General features: G+C 45.6%; 1 protein-coding gene across 5 annotated transcripts in view; it reads left to right on the top strand.

The window, feature by feature from the left end:
• trappc9 (trafficking protein particle complex subunit 9) overlaps window positions 1-15,227 on the top strand; it is a 1,144,460-nt gene that overhangs the window by 92,543 nt on the left and 1,036,690 nt on the right. For all 5 annotated transcript variants that reach the window (XM_068031733.1, XM_068031737.1, XM_068031736.1 and 2 more), the window contains one exon: window positions 4,765-4,908. In XM_068031733.1, the coding sequence (XP_067887834.1) occupies window positions 4,765-4,908 (144 nt within the window). The remainder of the gene's footprint in view (window positions 1-4,764; window positions 4,909-15,227) is intronic.

A 15,227-nucleotide genomic window follows, 5' to 3' on the forward strand; every position in this document is an offset into this window, starting at 1 on the left:
CTGTTTGGAGGCCGGTAGCACATACCCAGCCAAGTGATTGCCCCCTTTTTGCTTTTAAGTTCTACCCAAATGGCCTCATTTTTGGAGCCTTCTAAGATATCATCTCTCCTTACTGCAGTAATTGACTCCTTGATCAACAGTGCAATGCCACCTCCTCTTTTATCCCCTCCCCTGTAGCGCCTGAAGATTCTATACCCTGGAATATTGAGCTGCCAGTCCTGTCCTTCCCTCAACCATGTCTCTGTGATAGCAATAATATCATAATCCCATGTGCTAATCAACGCCCTCAATTCATTTGCCTTACCAGTAAGACTCCTTGCATTGAAATAGATGCAATTCAGCCTTGCATTTTTCACTTGTGCCTTACAGGTCTATATTTGCTCTGCCTTCTAAACAGACTCAGTTTCTGTTCTATATTACCCTCTACTGTACCTCCACTCTGGTATCCCATCCCCCTGCCAAATTAGTTTAAACTGTTCTTCCCCCCCCCCCCCCCACCACCGCGCCCTACCCTCCCCCCACCCTGCCCCCCAACAGCACTAGTAAACCTCCCAGCAGGATTTTTGTCCCATTCCAGTTCAGGTGTAACCGGTCCAATTTGTACAGGTCCCACCTTTGCCAGAAACAGACCCAGTGATCCAGAAAACTAAAGCCCTCCCTCTTGCACCATCTCCTCAGCCACGCATTCATCTGCTCTGTCCTCCTATTTCTAAACTCACTCGCACGTGGCACTGGGAGTAATCCAGAGATTACAACTTTAGAGGTCCTACTTTTTAATCTACTACCTAGCTCCCTAAATTCTTGTTGCAGGACCTCATCCCTTTTTCTACCTATGTCGTTGGTACTTAACGGCCCTCTGAAATGGTCGAACAAGCCACTCAGTTCTACCAAACCGCTACAACGTCAAAGAAGAGAAATAAAACAGGACAGATCACCTGACATCGACCTAGTCACTGGAAACGACAACGGCAAACCCAGCTCTGTTGACCCTGCAAAGTCCTCCCTAATGACATTTGGGGGCCTGTGCCAAGATTGGGAGAGCTGTCCCACAGACTAATCAAGCAACAGCTTGACATAGTCATACTCTCAGAATCATACCTTACAATGTCCCAGACACTACCATCAGCATCCCTGGGTTATGTCCTGTCCCACCAGAGGTGGCGGCACAGTGGTTTACAGTCGGGAAAGAATTGCACTCGGAGTCCTCAGCAATGACTCCGGACCCCATGAGCCTCATGGCATCAGGTCAAACATGGGCAAGGTAACCTGCTGATTACCAGCTACCATATCCCCTTGGCTGATGAATCAGTGCTTCTCCATGTTGAACACCTTTTGGAAGAAGCAAGTGCACAATATGTCCTCTGGGTGGGGGTCTTCAATGCCCATTACCAAGAGTGGCTCGGTAGCATCACTACTGATTGAGCTGGTCGAGCCCTAAAGGACATAGCTGCTGGACTGGGTTTGCAGGTGGTGAGGGAACCAACAAGAGGGAAAAACCTACTTGACCTCGTTCTCACCAATCTACCTGCCGCAGATGCAGCTGTCCATGACAGTGTTGGTAGGAGTGACCACCGCACAGTCCTTGTGGAGACGAAGTCCTGTTTTCACACTGAGGATACACACCATCGTATTGTGTGGCACTACCACCTTGCTAAATAGGATAGATTAAGAACCGATCTAGCAACTCAAAACTGGGCATCCATGAGGCACTGTGGGCCATCAGTAGCAGCAGAATTGTATTCAGCCACAATCTGTGACCTCATGGCCTGGCATATCCCCCACTCTACCATTACCATCAAGCCTGGTTCAATGAAGAGTGCAGGAGGGCATGCCAGGAGCAGACCATGCATACATCAAAATGAGGTATCAGCCTGGTAAAGCTACAACCCAGGATGACTTGCCTGTCAAATAGCGGAGGCAGCATGCAATGGACAGGGCTAAGCGATCCCACAACCAACAGATCAGATCTAAGCTCTGCAGTCCTGCCACATCCTATCGGGAATGGTGGTGGACAATTAAACAATTGCCAGGAGGAAGAGGAGGCTCCACAAGTATTCCCATCCACATCCTCAACAGTGGGGGAATCCAGCACATCAGTGCAAAAGTCAAGACTGAAACATTTGCATCCATCTTCAGCCAGAAGTGCCGTGTGGATGATCCATTTCTGCCTCCTTCTGAGGTTCCCAGCATGACAGATGCCAGTCTTCAGCTAATCCGATTCACTCCACGTGATATCAAGAAATGGCTGAAAGCACTGGATACAGCAAAGGCTATGGGCCCTGACAACATTCTGTCAATTGTACTCACAACGTGCTCCAGAAGTAGCTTCGCCCCTAGCCAAGTTGTTCCAGTACAGCTACAACAATGGTATATACCCGGCAATGTGGAAAATTGCCCAGGTATGTCCTGTGCACAAAAAGCAGGACAAATCAAACCCATCTAATTACTGCCCCATCAGTCTATTCTCGATCATCAGCAAAGTGATGGAAAGGGTCATCAACAGCGCTAACCAGCGACACTTCCTCAGCAATAACCTGCTCACTGATGCTCATTTTGGGTTCTGCCAGGGCCAGTCAGCTCCTGACCTCATTGCAGCCCTGGTCCAAACATGGATAAAAGAGCTGAACTCAAGAAATGAGGTGAAGTGAGAGTGACTGCCCTTGACATCAAGGCAGCATTTGACTGAGTATGGCATTAAGGCGCCCTAGCAAAACTCGAGTCAGTGGGAATTGGGGAAAACTCTCCGCTGGCACAAAGAAAGATGGTTGTGGTTGTTGGCGGTCAATCATCTGAACTCCAGGACATCACCGCAGGAGTTCCTCAGGGTCGTGTTCTCGGCCCAGCCATCTTCAGCTGCTTCATCAATGACCTTCCCACCACCCCCCTACCTCCCCACCCCAACATAAGGTCAGAAATGGGGTGTTCGCTGATGATTGCACCATTTGTGGCTCCTCCGATACTGAAGCAGCCCATGTCCACATGCAGCAAGACCTGACAACATCCAGTCTTGGGCTGATAAGTGGCAAGTAACATTCGTGCCACACAAGTGCCAGGCAATGTCCATCTCCAACAAGAGAGAATCTAACCATCTTCCTTTGACGTCAATGGCATTATGATCGTTGAATTCCCACTGTCAACATCCTGGGGGTCATGATTGACCAGAAACTGAACTGGACCAGCCACATAAATGCTGTGGCTACCAGAGCAGGTCAGAGGCTGGGAATTCTGCCGTGAGTAACTGATCTCCTGTTTCCCCAAAGCCTGTCCACCATCTACAAGGCACAAGTCAGGAGTGGATGGGTGCAGCTCCAACAACACTCAAGAACCATCCAGGACAAAGCAGCTCACTTGATTGGCGCCTCATTCACCACCTTCAAAATCCACTCCCTCCACTACTGACGCACAGTGGCAGCAGTGTATACCATATGCAAGCTGCACTGCAGCAACTCACCAAAGCTCCTTCGACAGCACCTTCTAAACCCACAACCTCAACCACCTAGAAGGACAAGGGCACCAGATGCAAGGGAACACCACCACCTGCAAGCTCCCCTCTAAGCCACACATCATCCTGACTTGGAACTATATTGTCGTTCCTTCACTGTCAGTGGGTCAAAAACCTGGAACTCCCTTCCTAACAGCACTGTGGGTGTACCTACACCAAGGACTGCAGTGGTTCAAGAAGGCAGCTCACCACCACCTTCTCGCGGGCAATTAGGGATGGGCAATAAATGCTGGCCTAACCAGCGATGCCCTTATCCCCCAAACCAATTAAAAAAAGGAAACATTTGTTTATGCAGCGAGTGGTTAGGATCTGAGCGCATGACCTGAGACTGTGGTGGAGCAGTTTCAGTCTTGGCTTTCAAAAGAGAATTGGATGATTATCTGAAGGAAAAAAGAATGCAGGGCTGCGGGGAAAAGTGGTGGACAGGGTAGTTGGACTAGTTAGTTTGCTCTTGCAGAGAGCCAGCATAGGCATGACTGGCCTAATGACTTCCTTCTGTGCTGCAACAATTCTGTGATCCTGTTTGCTACCTTACACTCTGTGGGGGCTGATGGAGAATTTAGTGAATTGTAGAAGATCAAAAATAATGCATCTGCCATCTCCGCAGCTACCTCTTTTGAAACCTCGGGGATCCAGATTTTAGTCCTATTAATTTGTTCACTAATACCAATTACATATAATTACTCAGTCACATTAGATCCTTGGTTTCCCCCGTATTTCTGTTCTGTTTTTTTGTCTTGTACTGTGAAGACGGGCACAAAATATTTGTTAAACATCTCTGCTATTTCGTTATTCCCCTCTACATTTTTGACGTCTCTGCATCAGAGACTCGTGTTTGCTTTTGCTATTGTATTCCTTTTTACTTACTTGTAGAAGCTCTTGCAATTTTATTTGTAATTCATATTTTGCTTTCATATTCTATTTTCTTCCTGTCAATTTCTCAATAGTCCTTTGCTGATTTTTAAAGTTTTACTAATCTTTGGCAACAATGTAAGCAGCTTCTTTTAATCTAATACAATTCTTAAATTTCTCCAGTTAGCCATGTTTGCTTTACTTTTGAGTAGAATTATTCCTCAAGGGAATGTATACTTCTTAAGAATTATGAATTCCGGTTGGGCAGCTTGCAACTATTGGTGTTTCAAACTAGAAAATGTAATTTACATAAGTGATTTGTCTGTGGCGCGCCCCCCCCCCCCCCCCCACCCCCATGATGGTTTTCTGTGTACAGTTATTCTAATTTTAATTCTAAATTAATATTGCAGGAACCCACAAAGGCTGGCCAGCAGTTCAAATGCGTTTATTACATGAGCTTGTTTATGCTTCAAGACGAATGGGAAATCCTGCTCTTGCAGTTCGGCATCTGTCCTTCCTCCTTCAAACTATGCTTGATTTCCTCTCCGATCAAGGTAGAATACAATAATGCATCTCATTCTTATTTTATGTCTGAGTCAATTCTGAGGTGGTATTTTGGGTGAAATGTTGCAGGATAGTCTGACAAAAAAATTCTGTCCTTTTAAATTTAGCCACAATAAGGGGCTTAAAAACCATCCACAGCCAGAATCTTGTACCAAGTTTTGTTAGAAACATGTGCTTTAGGTTTTGTTTGGTTGTCTCCAAAGCTTGAATGAGGAGTTAGCTGCATTCAACCAGACACTCTGGTGACCAGTTATTCTTGAGTGGGGTTGACGCTTGTTCAACTCGACAAAATCTTGGTAACTATTTTTAGGCTATTTAAGGTGTTGTAACTGTTTGAATCTTGGAGTTGGTTTTCAGTTGTTAAGAGAATAATTTAAGCCAGCATCAGCTCCTGCAGTGAGAATATAGAAGTTTTCTATAGAAGAATAATTTAAGATTAGTTTGTGATCTTTTATTTTCCTTAGAATGAGTTGGAAAGATTTCTATTGCAAATATGTATGTAGTATCAGGTAGTTATTTGCTTGTCTATCTTCGGTAAAATAGGTACACAATTTACAGATATTACGGATGAGCAGTAGTTTATAAAGGGAAGGGAGGGGGAGAAAACCGCATGCACAGCACAGTTGATCTGTAATATACTGTAATTTTGGCAAGAGATCGCCACCCAAAACATGAACTCTGAGCAAATACTGCTTGGTCTGTTGAGTGTTTCTATTATTTTCTGTTTTTGTTCAATATTTACAGTATCTGCAGTTTTTTTTTCCTTTTTTGTCATGATTAATGGTGAATGGAGGAGATCAATGATATGGAGCAGGAATGGTGGGAAAGGACAGTGATGTGGTACTCGAGTTAATTTTCTCTCTGCTCCTCCTAGACCCTTCTGTCCTATTGTTATGCTTCCTTTCATTTCTCTCTTCTTGGGTACTCTGCATTCCCAAATCTTTACCCAACTCTTCAGTACTCCTCGACCTTCCTACTCTCATGCTGCTATCCCAGGCGTAACACACTCTTAGATAAGCCTACAGCTTCCCTCTGTGCCTCTGTCAGCATTTTCCGAAAGGCACATCAAGGCAGTCATTACTGCCTCCTCATGAGCAGCAACCCCAGCTACCCCAAGCTACTCTCTCACCGACCTTCCTCTTACAGTATGCCAACTGGGCCCCATCTCCTCACTGTCCAATTGTCCAAATTTCACCTTGGTCTGTCCCCTTACTTCTCTGGAACTTTCTCCGCCTTTGAACATCTCACCTTGTTCCACCCATCTCACCTTTCATTTAAAATCCTGGTTCTTTGCCACCTGCCCAAGTACCATGCCAATTTTCTCAATGAGCAATCTTCGCTGTTTTCCTCCCTCAGCCTCTCCATCAAGAGACTTCTCAACCTAGGTGATCATCTGAATCTCGTCAAGTTCTCTTTCCTCTGAATTCACTGCCCTTGTATCCTCCCTTTAATCTCACTCCCCAACCCATGTTCATGGCCACCCGCTTGACCTCATCATCTCACGTGGCCTTGCTTGTCCATAGTTTCAATCACAGGTAAGGCCATCTCTGATCACTTCCTCGTCTCACTTTATACTCACATCCCACTTCCACCTCCAAACTCTACTTCCTTCTGTATCTGTCCCTGGGGGAAAAATCTTCCCCTATGTCACTCGCAACTGCACTCTCCAAATCCCAGCTGTCCAGCCTTTGGCCTTTTGTTGACCACTGAGATTCATCAAGTACTGATCAGCTCAACCACATCCTAACCTCCACTTTCGATGCCCCAGTCTTCATTAAAATCATTACTCTCTCTCACCCTGACTATTCCTCTAGTATGGCCCTTGTCTCCAATCCCTTAAGTCCAAGGGATGCAGACTTGAACAGATATGGTGGATGATAGGTTTCGCCATTCACCACCAGATCTGGCTGGATTACATAATGCACCAACTGCTCTTGTCTGCAAAAACTGCTTACTATTCCAGGATCATTCTGGGGTTCAAAGATAACCCCTGGCTTCTTTAATAAACTGGAAACTGACTATTTAAACCACTCTCCTCTGTCTCCTCCATCTTTCCCTCCAACACTAAGTGCAAGGAACTCATGGACTTCTTGGTCACTAGGATCGAGACCATCCAGTTAGCTGTCTCTGAAACTTCTCTCCCTTTCCCACTGGGCCGGACTTACTGTATGGTTCCCCCGCTCCAGCTCCGAACTTGTATCTTTTTCTAGTTTATCTCCTATTGCCCCTCATGCCCTCTGCAAGCTCATCTCCATGAGACCCCACCTCCTGCTCTCAAGACTATTGACCATCCAACTTCCCTTCCTGGCACTTACATTGGCTGACATTGTTCATGGTTCTTCTCAGGTTCTGTCCCTCTTGCCTTCAAATCTGCTGTCATTGCCCCTCACCTGGTTGGGGGTAGGTGGGAGGTAAAACCCTTGATCCTTCGTCTCTTCTGTTACCTCTGTCCTTGTAAACTACTGCCCCATCTTCAATTTCCCATTCTTCTCCAAAGTCCTTGAACATGTTATCACCCCCAAAGTTCATGCCCATTTTTCCTGGAACTCCATGTTTGAATGTATTAAGGGGATTAGCATCCTTGAAAGTGGTGAAATCACCAGGGCTGGGTGAAATGTGCCCCAGGCTGTTAAAAGAAGCTACGGAGGAAATGGCAGAAGATCTGGCCATCATTTTCCAGTCCTCACTGGATACTGGTGTGTTGGCAGAGAATTGGAGGTCTGCTAATGTTGTACCTCCTGTATAAAAAAGGAGCGAGGGATAGACAGAATAATTACAGGCCAGTCAGTCTAACCTTGGAAGTGGGCAGATTATTGGAACCAATTCTGAAAGACCAAATAAACTCACGTAGAAAAGCATGGATTAATCAAGGATAATCAGTATGGGTTTGTTAAGGGAAGGTCATGTTTGACTAACTTGATTGAATTTTTTGAGGAAGTTACAAGGAGGAATAACGAGGAGGGTAGTGCAGTTGATGTGGTCTACATGGATTTTAGCAAGGCTTTTGACAAGGTCCTACATGGCAGACTGGTATAAATAAAATCCCATGGGATCCAGGGGAATGTGGCAAGCTGGAGATAAAGTAGGCTCAGTGGCTGGAAACAAAGGGTAATTGTTGACGGGTTTTTTTGTGACTGGAAGGCTGTTTGCAATGGCGTTCTGCAGGGCTCCGTAGTAGGTCCCCTGTTTTTCGTGCTCTCAACAATTTGGATGTAAATATAGGGTAATGATTAAGAAGTTTGCAGATGACACAAAAATTGGCCGCGTGGTTGATGAGGATAGCTGTAGACTGCAGGAAGACATTAATGGACTGGTTGGGGGGCAGGAAAGTGGCAAATGAAATTTAACCCAGAGAAGTGTCAGGTGATGCATGTTGGGAGGTCAAACAAGGCAAAGGAATACACAATAAATGGGAGGATACTGAGAAGTGTCGAGCAAGTGAGGGACCTTGGAGTGAATGTCTACAGATCCCTGAAGGTAGAGGGACAGGTCAATAAGGTGGTTAAGACAGCATATGGAATCCGTTCCTTTTATCAGCCGATGCATATAAGAGTAGGGAGGTTATGCTGGAACTGTATAAATCATTGGTTAGGCCACAACTTGAGTACTGTGCAGTTCTGGTCACCTCATGACCGTAAGGATGTAATTGTGCTAGAGAGGGTACAGACAAGATTTACAATGATGTTGCCAGGACTGAAAAATTGCAGCTGTGAGGAAGGATTGGATAGGCTGGGGCAGTTCTCTTTGGAATAGAGGAGGCTGAAGGATGATTTGATTGACATTTACATTTACCATCTGGGACAGCAGCGGACTGGAGCAGACCTACGGGAGGAACACTGAGCGGGGAGCAGTTAAATAAAGCCCGAGGATCGCGGCCTACAGCACTTAACTACCAGGAGAGCAGCAGACAGGAGTTCAGGCTTGCCTAAGTTTGGGGAAAAAGTGAAGTGACATCACAGGAAAGCTGGAAGGTGATTGGTTGATGAGTAACTGCTGTTGGGGAGCATCTGTAAATAGCTGGGTTAATACACTGCTGTTAGGGTGCGTGTGTAAATAGCTACAAATTAGTAAAAACTTAATATGTATGTAATTATCTTATAATTAAGGCACACAAGCAGAAGGGAAAAGCTGGTGAGGCTACTGTTCTGTTTTATTTTAAGCAGTAAGGTTTATTACTCAGATTATTACTACTATTGGAAACATTATAGTATTGTTAGGGTATCTTAATAGTGGTAAGGTAGGTTAGTTTTGATAAGTGGACATTGCAGGGAAGCAGGTAGCTGATTGGTTGGGTGAGACTTGGGAGCTACAAACAGCGCGAGGGGAGAGAGACACCTGCGAGGCACAGGGAGCTATTTGGTGAGTATCTGGTGGGTATTTTCTTAATTTAGTTTCTTTTTTCTGCTGATTTTCATTTTTTCTCTAACATTTCAGTCTATCTACTAAGTCGAAACTGAAATCTCAGTAGTCGGTAGGTGGTTATCTGTTCATTTACTTATAACCATTTTATTGTGTTTATTAAACTACGAATTTTACTGCAGTTAGTTAATAATTCGAGGCATGGCAGGACTGCTCACACCTGTTGAATGCACATCCTGTGCCATTTGGGGACTCCAGGACCCTGCCCAGGTCGTGGACAACTACATGTGGAGAAAGTGCCACCAAATGCAAAATTCAAGCGCCGAATCTTGGAACTCGAGGAGCAGTTGGAGTCACTGAGGTGCCTTCATCAGGATGCAAGATACGTGGACTGCACATTTTAGGAGGTGGTCATCCCGCAGCTTGAGAGCGCAGGCAGAGAGGGACTGGATGGCTTCCAGACAGACCAGAGGACAAGACAGAGACCCCAGAGGGCATCCTAGTTTCTAACCGATATTCAGTTCTGAGTACTGATGGGAGAGAGGGTTCTTCTGGAGAGTGCAGCGAGAGTCATGACCAGATCACCATGGGTGGCTCAGCTGTGCAGGGAGGGAGGCGAAAAGACAGGAGAGCAATAGTGGTAGAGGATTCTATAGTAAGGGGAACAGACAGGCGTTTCTGTGGTCACAAAAGTGATTCCAGGATGGTATGTTGTCTCTCTGGTGCAAGGGTCATGGACATTGCCGAGTGACTGTTGAGCATTCTGGAGGGTGAGGGTGCACAGCTGCAGGTCATGGTCCACATCGGTACCAAGGATCATCATCTTCTTTTGCCTCCTTATCCCGAGAGACAATGGGTAAGCGCCTGGAGGTGGTCAGTGGTGTGTGGAGCAGTGCCTGGAGTGGCTATAAAGGCCAATTCTAGAGTGACAGGCTCTTCCACAAGTGCTGCAGAAAAATTGGTTGTCGGGGCTGTTACACAGTTGGCTCTCCCCTTGCGCTTCTGTCTTTTTTCCTGCCAACTGCTAAGTCTCTTCGACTCACCACACTTTAGCCCCGCCTTTATGGCTGCCCGCCAGCTCTGGCGAACACTGGCAACTGACTCCCACGACTTGTTATCAATGTCACAGGACTTCATGTCGCGTTTGCAGACGTCTTTAAAGCGGAGACATGGACGGCCGGTGGGTCTGATACCAGTGGCGAGCTCGCTGTACAGTGTGTCTTTGGGGATCCTGCCATCTTCCATGCGGCTCACATGGCCAAGCCATCTCAAGCGCCGCTGACTCAGTAGTGTGTATAAGCTGGGGATGTTGGCCGCCTCGAGGACTTCTGTGTTGGAGATACGGTCCTGCCACCTGATGCCATGTATTCTCCGGAGTCAGCGAAGATAGAATGAATTGAGACGTCGCTCTTGGCTGACATACGTTGTCCAGGCCTCGCTGCCATAGAGCAAGGTACTGAGGACACAGGCTTGATACACTCGGACTTTTGTGTTCCGTGTCAGTGCGCCATTTTCCCACACTCTCTTGGCCAGTCTGGACATAGCAGTGGAAGCCTTTCCCATGCGCTTGTTGATTTCTGCATCTAGAGACAGGTTACTGGTGATAATTGAGCCTAGGTAGGTGAACTCTTGAACCACTTCCAGAGCGTGGTCGCCAGTATTGATGGATGGAGCATTTCTGACGTCCTGTCCCATGATGTTCGTTTTCTTGAGGCTAATGGTTAAGCCAAATTTGTTGCAGGCAGCCGCAAACCTGTCGATGAGAGTCTGCAGACACTCTTCAGTGTGAGATGTTAATGCAGCATCGTCAGCAAAGGGGAGTTCCCTGATGAGGACTTTCTGTACTTTGGACTTCGCTCTTAGATGGGCAAGGTTGAACAACCTGCCCCCTGATCTTGTGTGGAGGAAAATTCCTTCTTCTGAAGACTTGAACGCATGTGAGAGCAGCAGGGAGAAAAAAATCCCAAAAAGTGCAGGTGTGAGAACACAGCCCTGTTTCACGCCACTCAGGGTAGGAAAGGGGTCTGATGAGGTGCTGCTATGTTGAATTGTGCCTTTCATATTGTCATGGAATGAGGTGATGATACTTAGTAGTTTCGGTGGACATCCGATCTTTTCTCGTAGTCTGAAGAGACCACGTCTGCTGACGAGGTCAAAGGCTTTGGTGAGATCAATGAAAGCAATGAGGATATAGGTAGAAAAAGGCATAAGGTCCAGCAGGCTGAGTTTGGGGAGTTAGGAAAGAAATTAGCAAGGAGGACCTCAAAGGTAGTAATCTCTGGATTACTCCCAAGGCCACGTGCTAGTGAGTATATAAATAGAAGAATACACCAGATGAATGCATGGCTGGAGAGATGGTCCAGGAGGGAGGGCTTCAGATTTCTGGGGCATTGGGACCGGTTCTGGGGAAGGTGGGACTTGCACCTGAACACGACCGGGATGAATATCCTTGCAGGAAGGTTTGCTACTGCTGTTGGAGATCATTTAAGCTTGATTGACAGGGGGATTGGAATCCGAGGGTAGTTTCAGATAGGAAAAATTCAGAGCAGCGAACAAGAGGCAGAAAATTAATGAGTGACTTTGAAAAATAGAAGAAGCAAAGGTGAAAAAGTGTGCAGCACAGGAATTTTGCAGTGTTAAAAGGTATTTACTTAAATGCAAGGAGTATAGCAAATAAAGCTGGTGAGCTGAGGGCAGAGATAGACACCCACATGATGATATTGCTATAAATGGAAACTTGGCTTAAGGAGAGGAAAAAATGGTAGCTCAACATCTCTGGATGTAGCGTTTTCAGGCAGGATAGAGAGGATTAAAAAAGGAGGGGGTGTAGCATTATTGGTTCAAGAATCAATTACAGTTGTGAGGAGCAATGATATGCTAAATGAATCATCAAATGAGGCCATATGGGTTGAGCTCAGAAATAAAAAAAAAAGGGCCAGCCACACTACTAGGAGTGTACTAAAGACCCCCACTAGTAAGGGGGAGATAGAAGAACAAATATGTAGGCAAATTTCTGAGTGCAAAAACAATAGGATAATAATAGTTGGGGATTTCAACTACCCTCAGATCAACTGGGATACAAACAGTGTGAAGGGCACAGAGGGCATAAAATTCTTGAACTGCATTCAAGAGAACTTTTTTTTAGCTAGCACATAAGTCCAACAAGCACAGTTTTTGATTTGGTCTTTGAAAATGAAGCTGGGCAAGTGGATGAAGTAGCAGTGGGTGACCATTTTGGAGATAGTGACCATAATACAGTTAGATTTAGCATTATTATGGAAAAGGACAAGAATAGGAATAAAAGTTCTAAATTGGGGGATGGCAAATTTTACGAAACTGAGAGGTGATCTGGCAAAAATGGACAGGATACAGCAGCTTAAAGGAAAATCAGTGGCAAACCAGTGGAGGCATTCAAAAGCAAGATTCTGCGGACACGATGCAGACATATTCCCACAAAGAAAAAGAGTGGTACTGCCAAATCTAGAGCCCCCTGGTTATCTATAAACATACAGGGTAGAATAAAGCAGAAAAATAAAGCTTATGACAGTCACACAAAACGTCATACTTTTAGAATGCCGAGAGGAGTATAGAAAGTGCAGGGGTGAAGTAAAAAATGATATTGGGTAATCAAAGAGAGGATATGAAAAATTATTGGCAGGTAAAATCAAGGAAAACGGAAGATGTTTTGTCAGTACATTTAAGAGCAAGAAGATAACTAAGGAAAGGGTAGGGCCTATCAGAGATGTACAAGGGAACTTGTGCATGGATGCAGAAGATGTGGGCAGGGTTCTGAATGAGTACTTTGCCTCTGTCTTCACAAAGGAGAGGGATGATGCAGACTTTGTAGTTCAAGAGGAGTGTGGCATATTCGATACGATAAGCATCATGAGAGAGCAAGTACTAGAGGGTCTGACATAGTTGAAAGTGGATAAAGCACCAGGGTCGGATGGATTGTATCCCAGGCTGTTAAAAGAAGCAAGGGAGGAAATAGTGGATGCTCTGAGGATCATGTTCAAATCCTCATGAGATACAGTCGAGGTACCAAAGGATTGGAGATCTGCAAACGTTGTACCCATTGTTTAAAAATGATGCAAGGGGTAAACCAAGTATTTATAGGTTGGTCAGTCTGACTTAGGTGGTGGGAAAATTATTAGAATTAATTCTGAGATAGGATAAACTGTCACTTAGAAAGGCACGGATTAATCAGGGATAGTCAGCATGGATTTGTTAAGGGAAGGCCATGTTTTACGAACTTCATTGAATTTTTTGAGGAAGTAACAAGGAGGACTGATGAGGGTAGTGCATTGGATGTTGTCTACATGGATTTTAGTCAGGCATTTGACTAAGTCCCGCATGGCAGACTGGTCAGAAAAGTGAAAGCCTATGGGATACAGGAGAATGTGGCGAGTTGGATCCAAAATTGGCTCAGTGACAGGAAACAAAGGGTAATGGTCGGATGTTTTTGCAAAAGTAAGGCAGTTTCCAGTGGCGCTCCACAGGTCTCGGTGTTGGGTCGCTTGCTGTTTGTTGTATATATTAATGATTTGGACTATATTGTGGGAGGCATGATTGGGAAATTTGCAGATGACCCAAAAATTGGCCGTGTAGTTGATAGTGAAGAGGATAGCTGTAGACTCCAGCATGTTATCAATGGTTTGGTTGAGTGGGCGGAAAAGTGGCAAATGGAATTCAGTCTCGAGAAGTGTGAGGTAATACATTTGGGGAGGGCAAACAAAGCGAGGGAATACACAATAAACGGGAGGATATTGAGAGGGGTAGAGAATTGAGAGACCTTGCAGTATCTCAGGTCCCTGAAGGTGGCAGGATAGGTAGATAAAGTGGTGAAGAAGGCATATGGAATGCTTTCCTTTATTGGCCGAGGTATAGAATACAAAAGCAGGGATGTAATTTTGGAATTGTATAAAACGCTGGTTCGGCCACAGCTGGAGTGTTGTGTACAGTTCTGGTCACCACATTACAAGAAGGACATAATTGCTCTGGAGAGAGTACAGAGGAGATTTACAAGAATGTTGCTAGGGCTTGAAAATTGCAGCTGTGAGGAAAGATTGGATCGGCTAGGGTTCTTTTCCTTATCACGAAGGAGGCTGAGGGGTGACTTAATTGAGGTGTACAAAATTATGAGGGGCCGAGGTAGAGTAGACAGAAAGGACCCGTTTCCCCGAGTGGAGATGCCAATTACTAGGGGGCACAGATTTAAGGTGATTGGTGGAAGGATTAGAGGGGACATGACCAAAATCTTTTTCACCCAGAGGGTGCCCGGATTGGTGGTGGAGGCAGAAACCCTCAGCTCATTTAAAAGGTACCTGGACCTGCACCTGAAGTGCTGTAACCTACAAGGTGGGATTAGATTGGGCGGCTAGTTTTTTTCAGCTGGTGCATACACGATGGGCTGAACGTCCTCTTTCTGTGCCATAACCTTTCTATGGTTCTATCTTTTTCTACAGAACTGTGAGGGCCCTCGATGGAGTGGATGGGAAGGGCCTATTTACCAAAGTGGTGTAGTCAGTAACTAGGGGTAATAGATTTAAAGTGATTGGTAGAAGGATCAGAGGGGAGATGAGGGAACATTTTTTCACCAGAGGGTGGTGGGGGTCTGGAACTTGCTGTGTGAAACAGTGGTAGAGGCAGAAAACTTCATCTCATTTGAAAGGTGCCTGGCTGTCCATCTGAAGTGCCGTAACCTGCAGGGCTACAGCCAAATGCTGGAAAGTGGGAATAGGCTGGGTGGCTCTTGTTTCTTGCCTGCGCAGGCAAGATGGGCCAAGTGGCCTCTTGCTGTGCTGTGATTTCTGTGATTCTATTCTGTGAAACTATCTAATCAGGTTTCTGTCCCTGCCACAGTACCAAAACAACTTTTATCGAAGTCACAAGTGGTAAAGGCAGACTATTCGTCCTCATCCTTCTTGACCTGTCTGCATCCTTTGATGCA

Source organism: Heterodontus francisci, chromosome 5 (genome assembly GCF_036365525.1).
Source record: "Heterodontus francisci isolate sHetFra1 chromosome 5, sHetFra1.hap1, whole genome shotgun sequence".
Lineage (NCBI taxonomy): Eukaryota > Metazoa > Chordata > Chondrichthyes > Heterodontiformes > Heterodontidae > Heterodontus > Heterodontus francisci.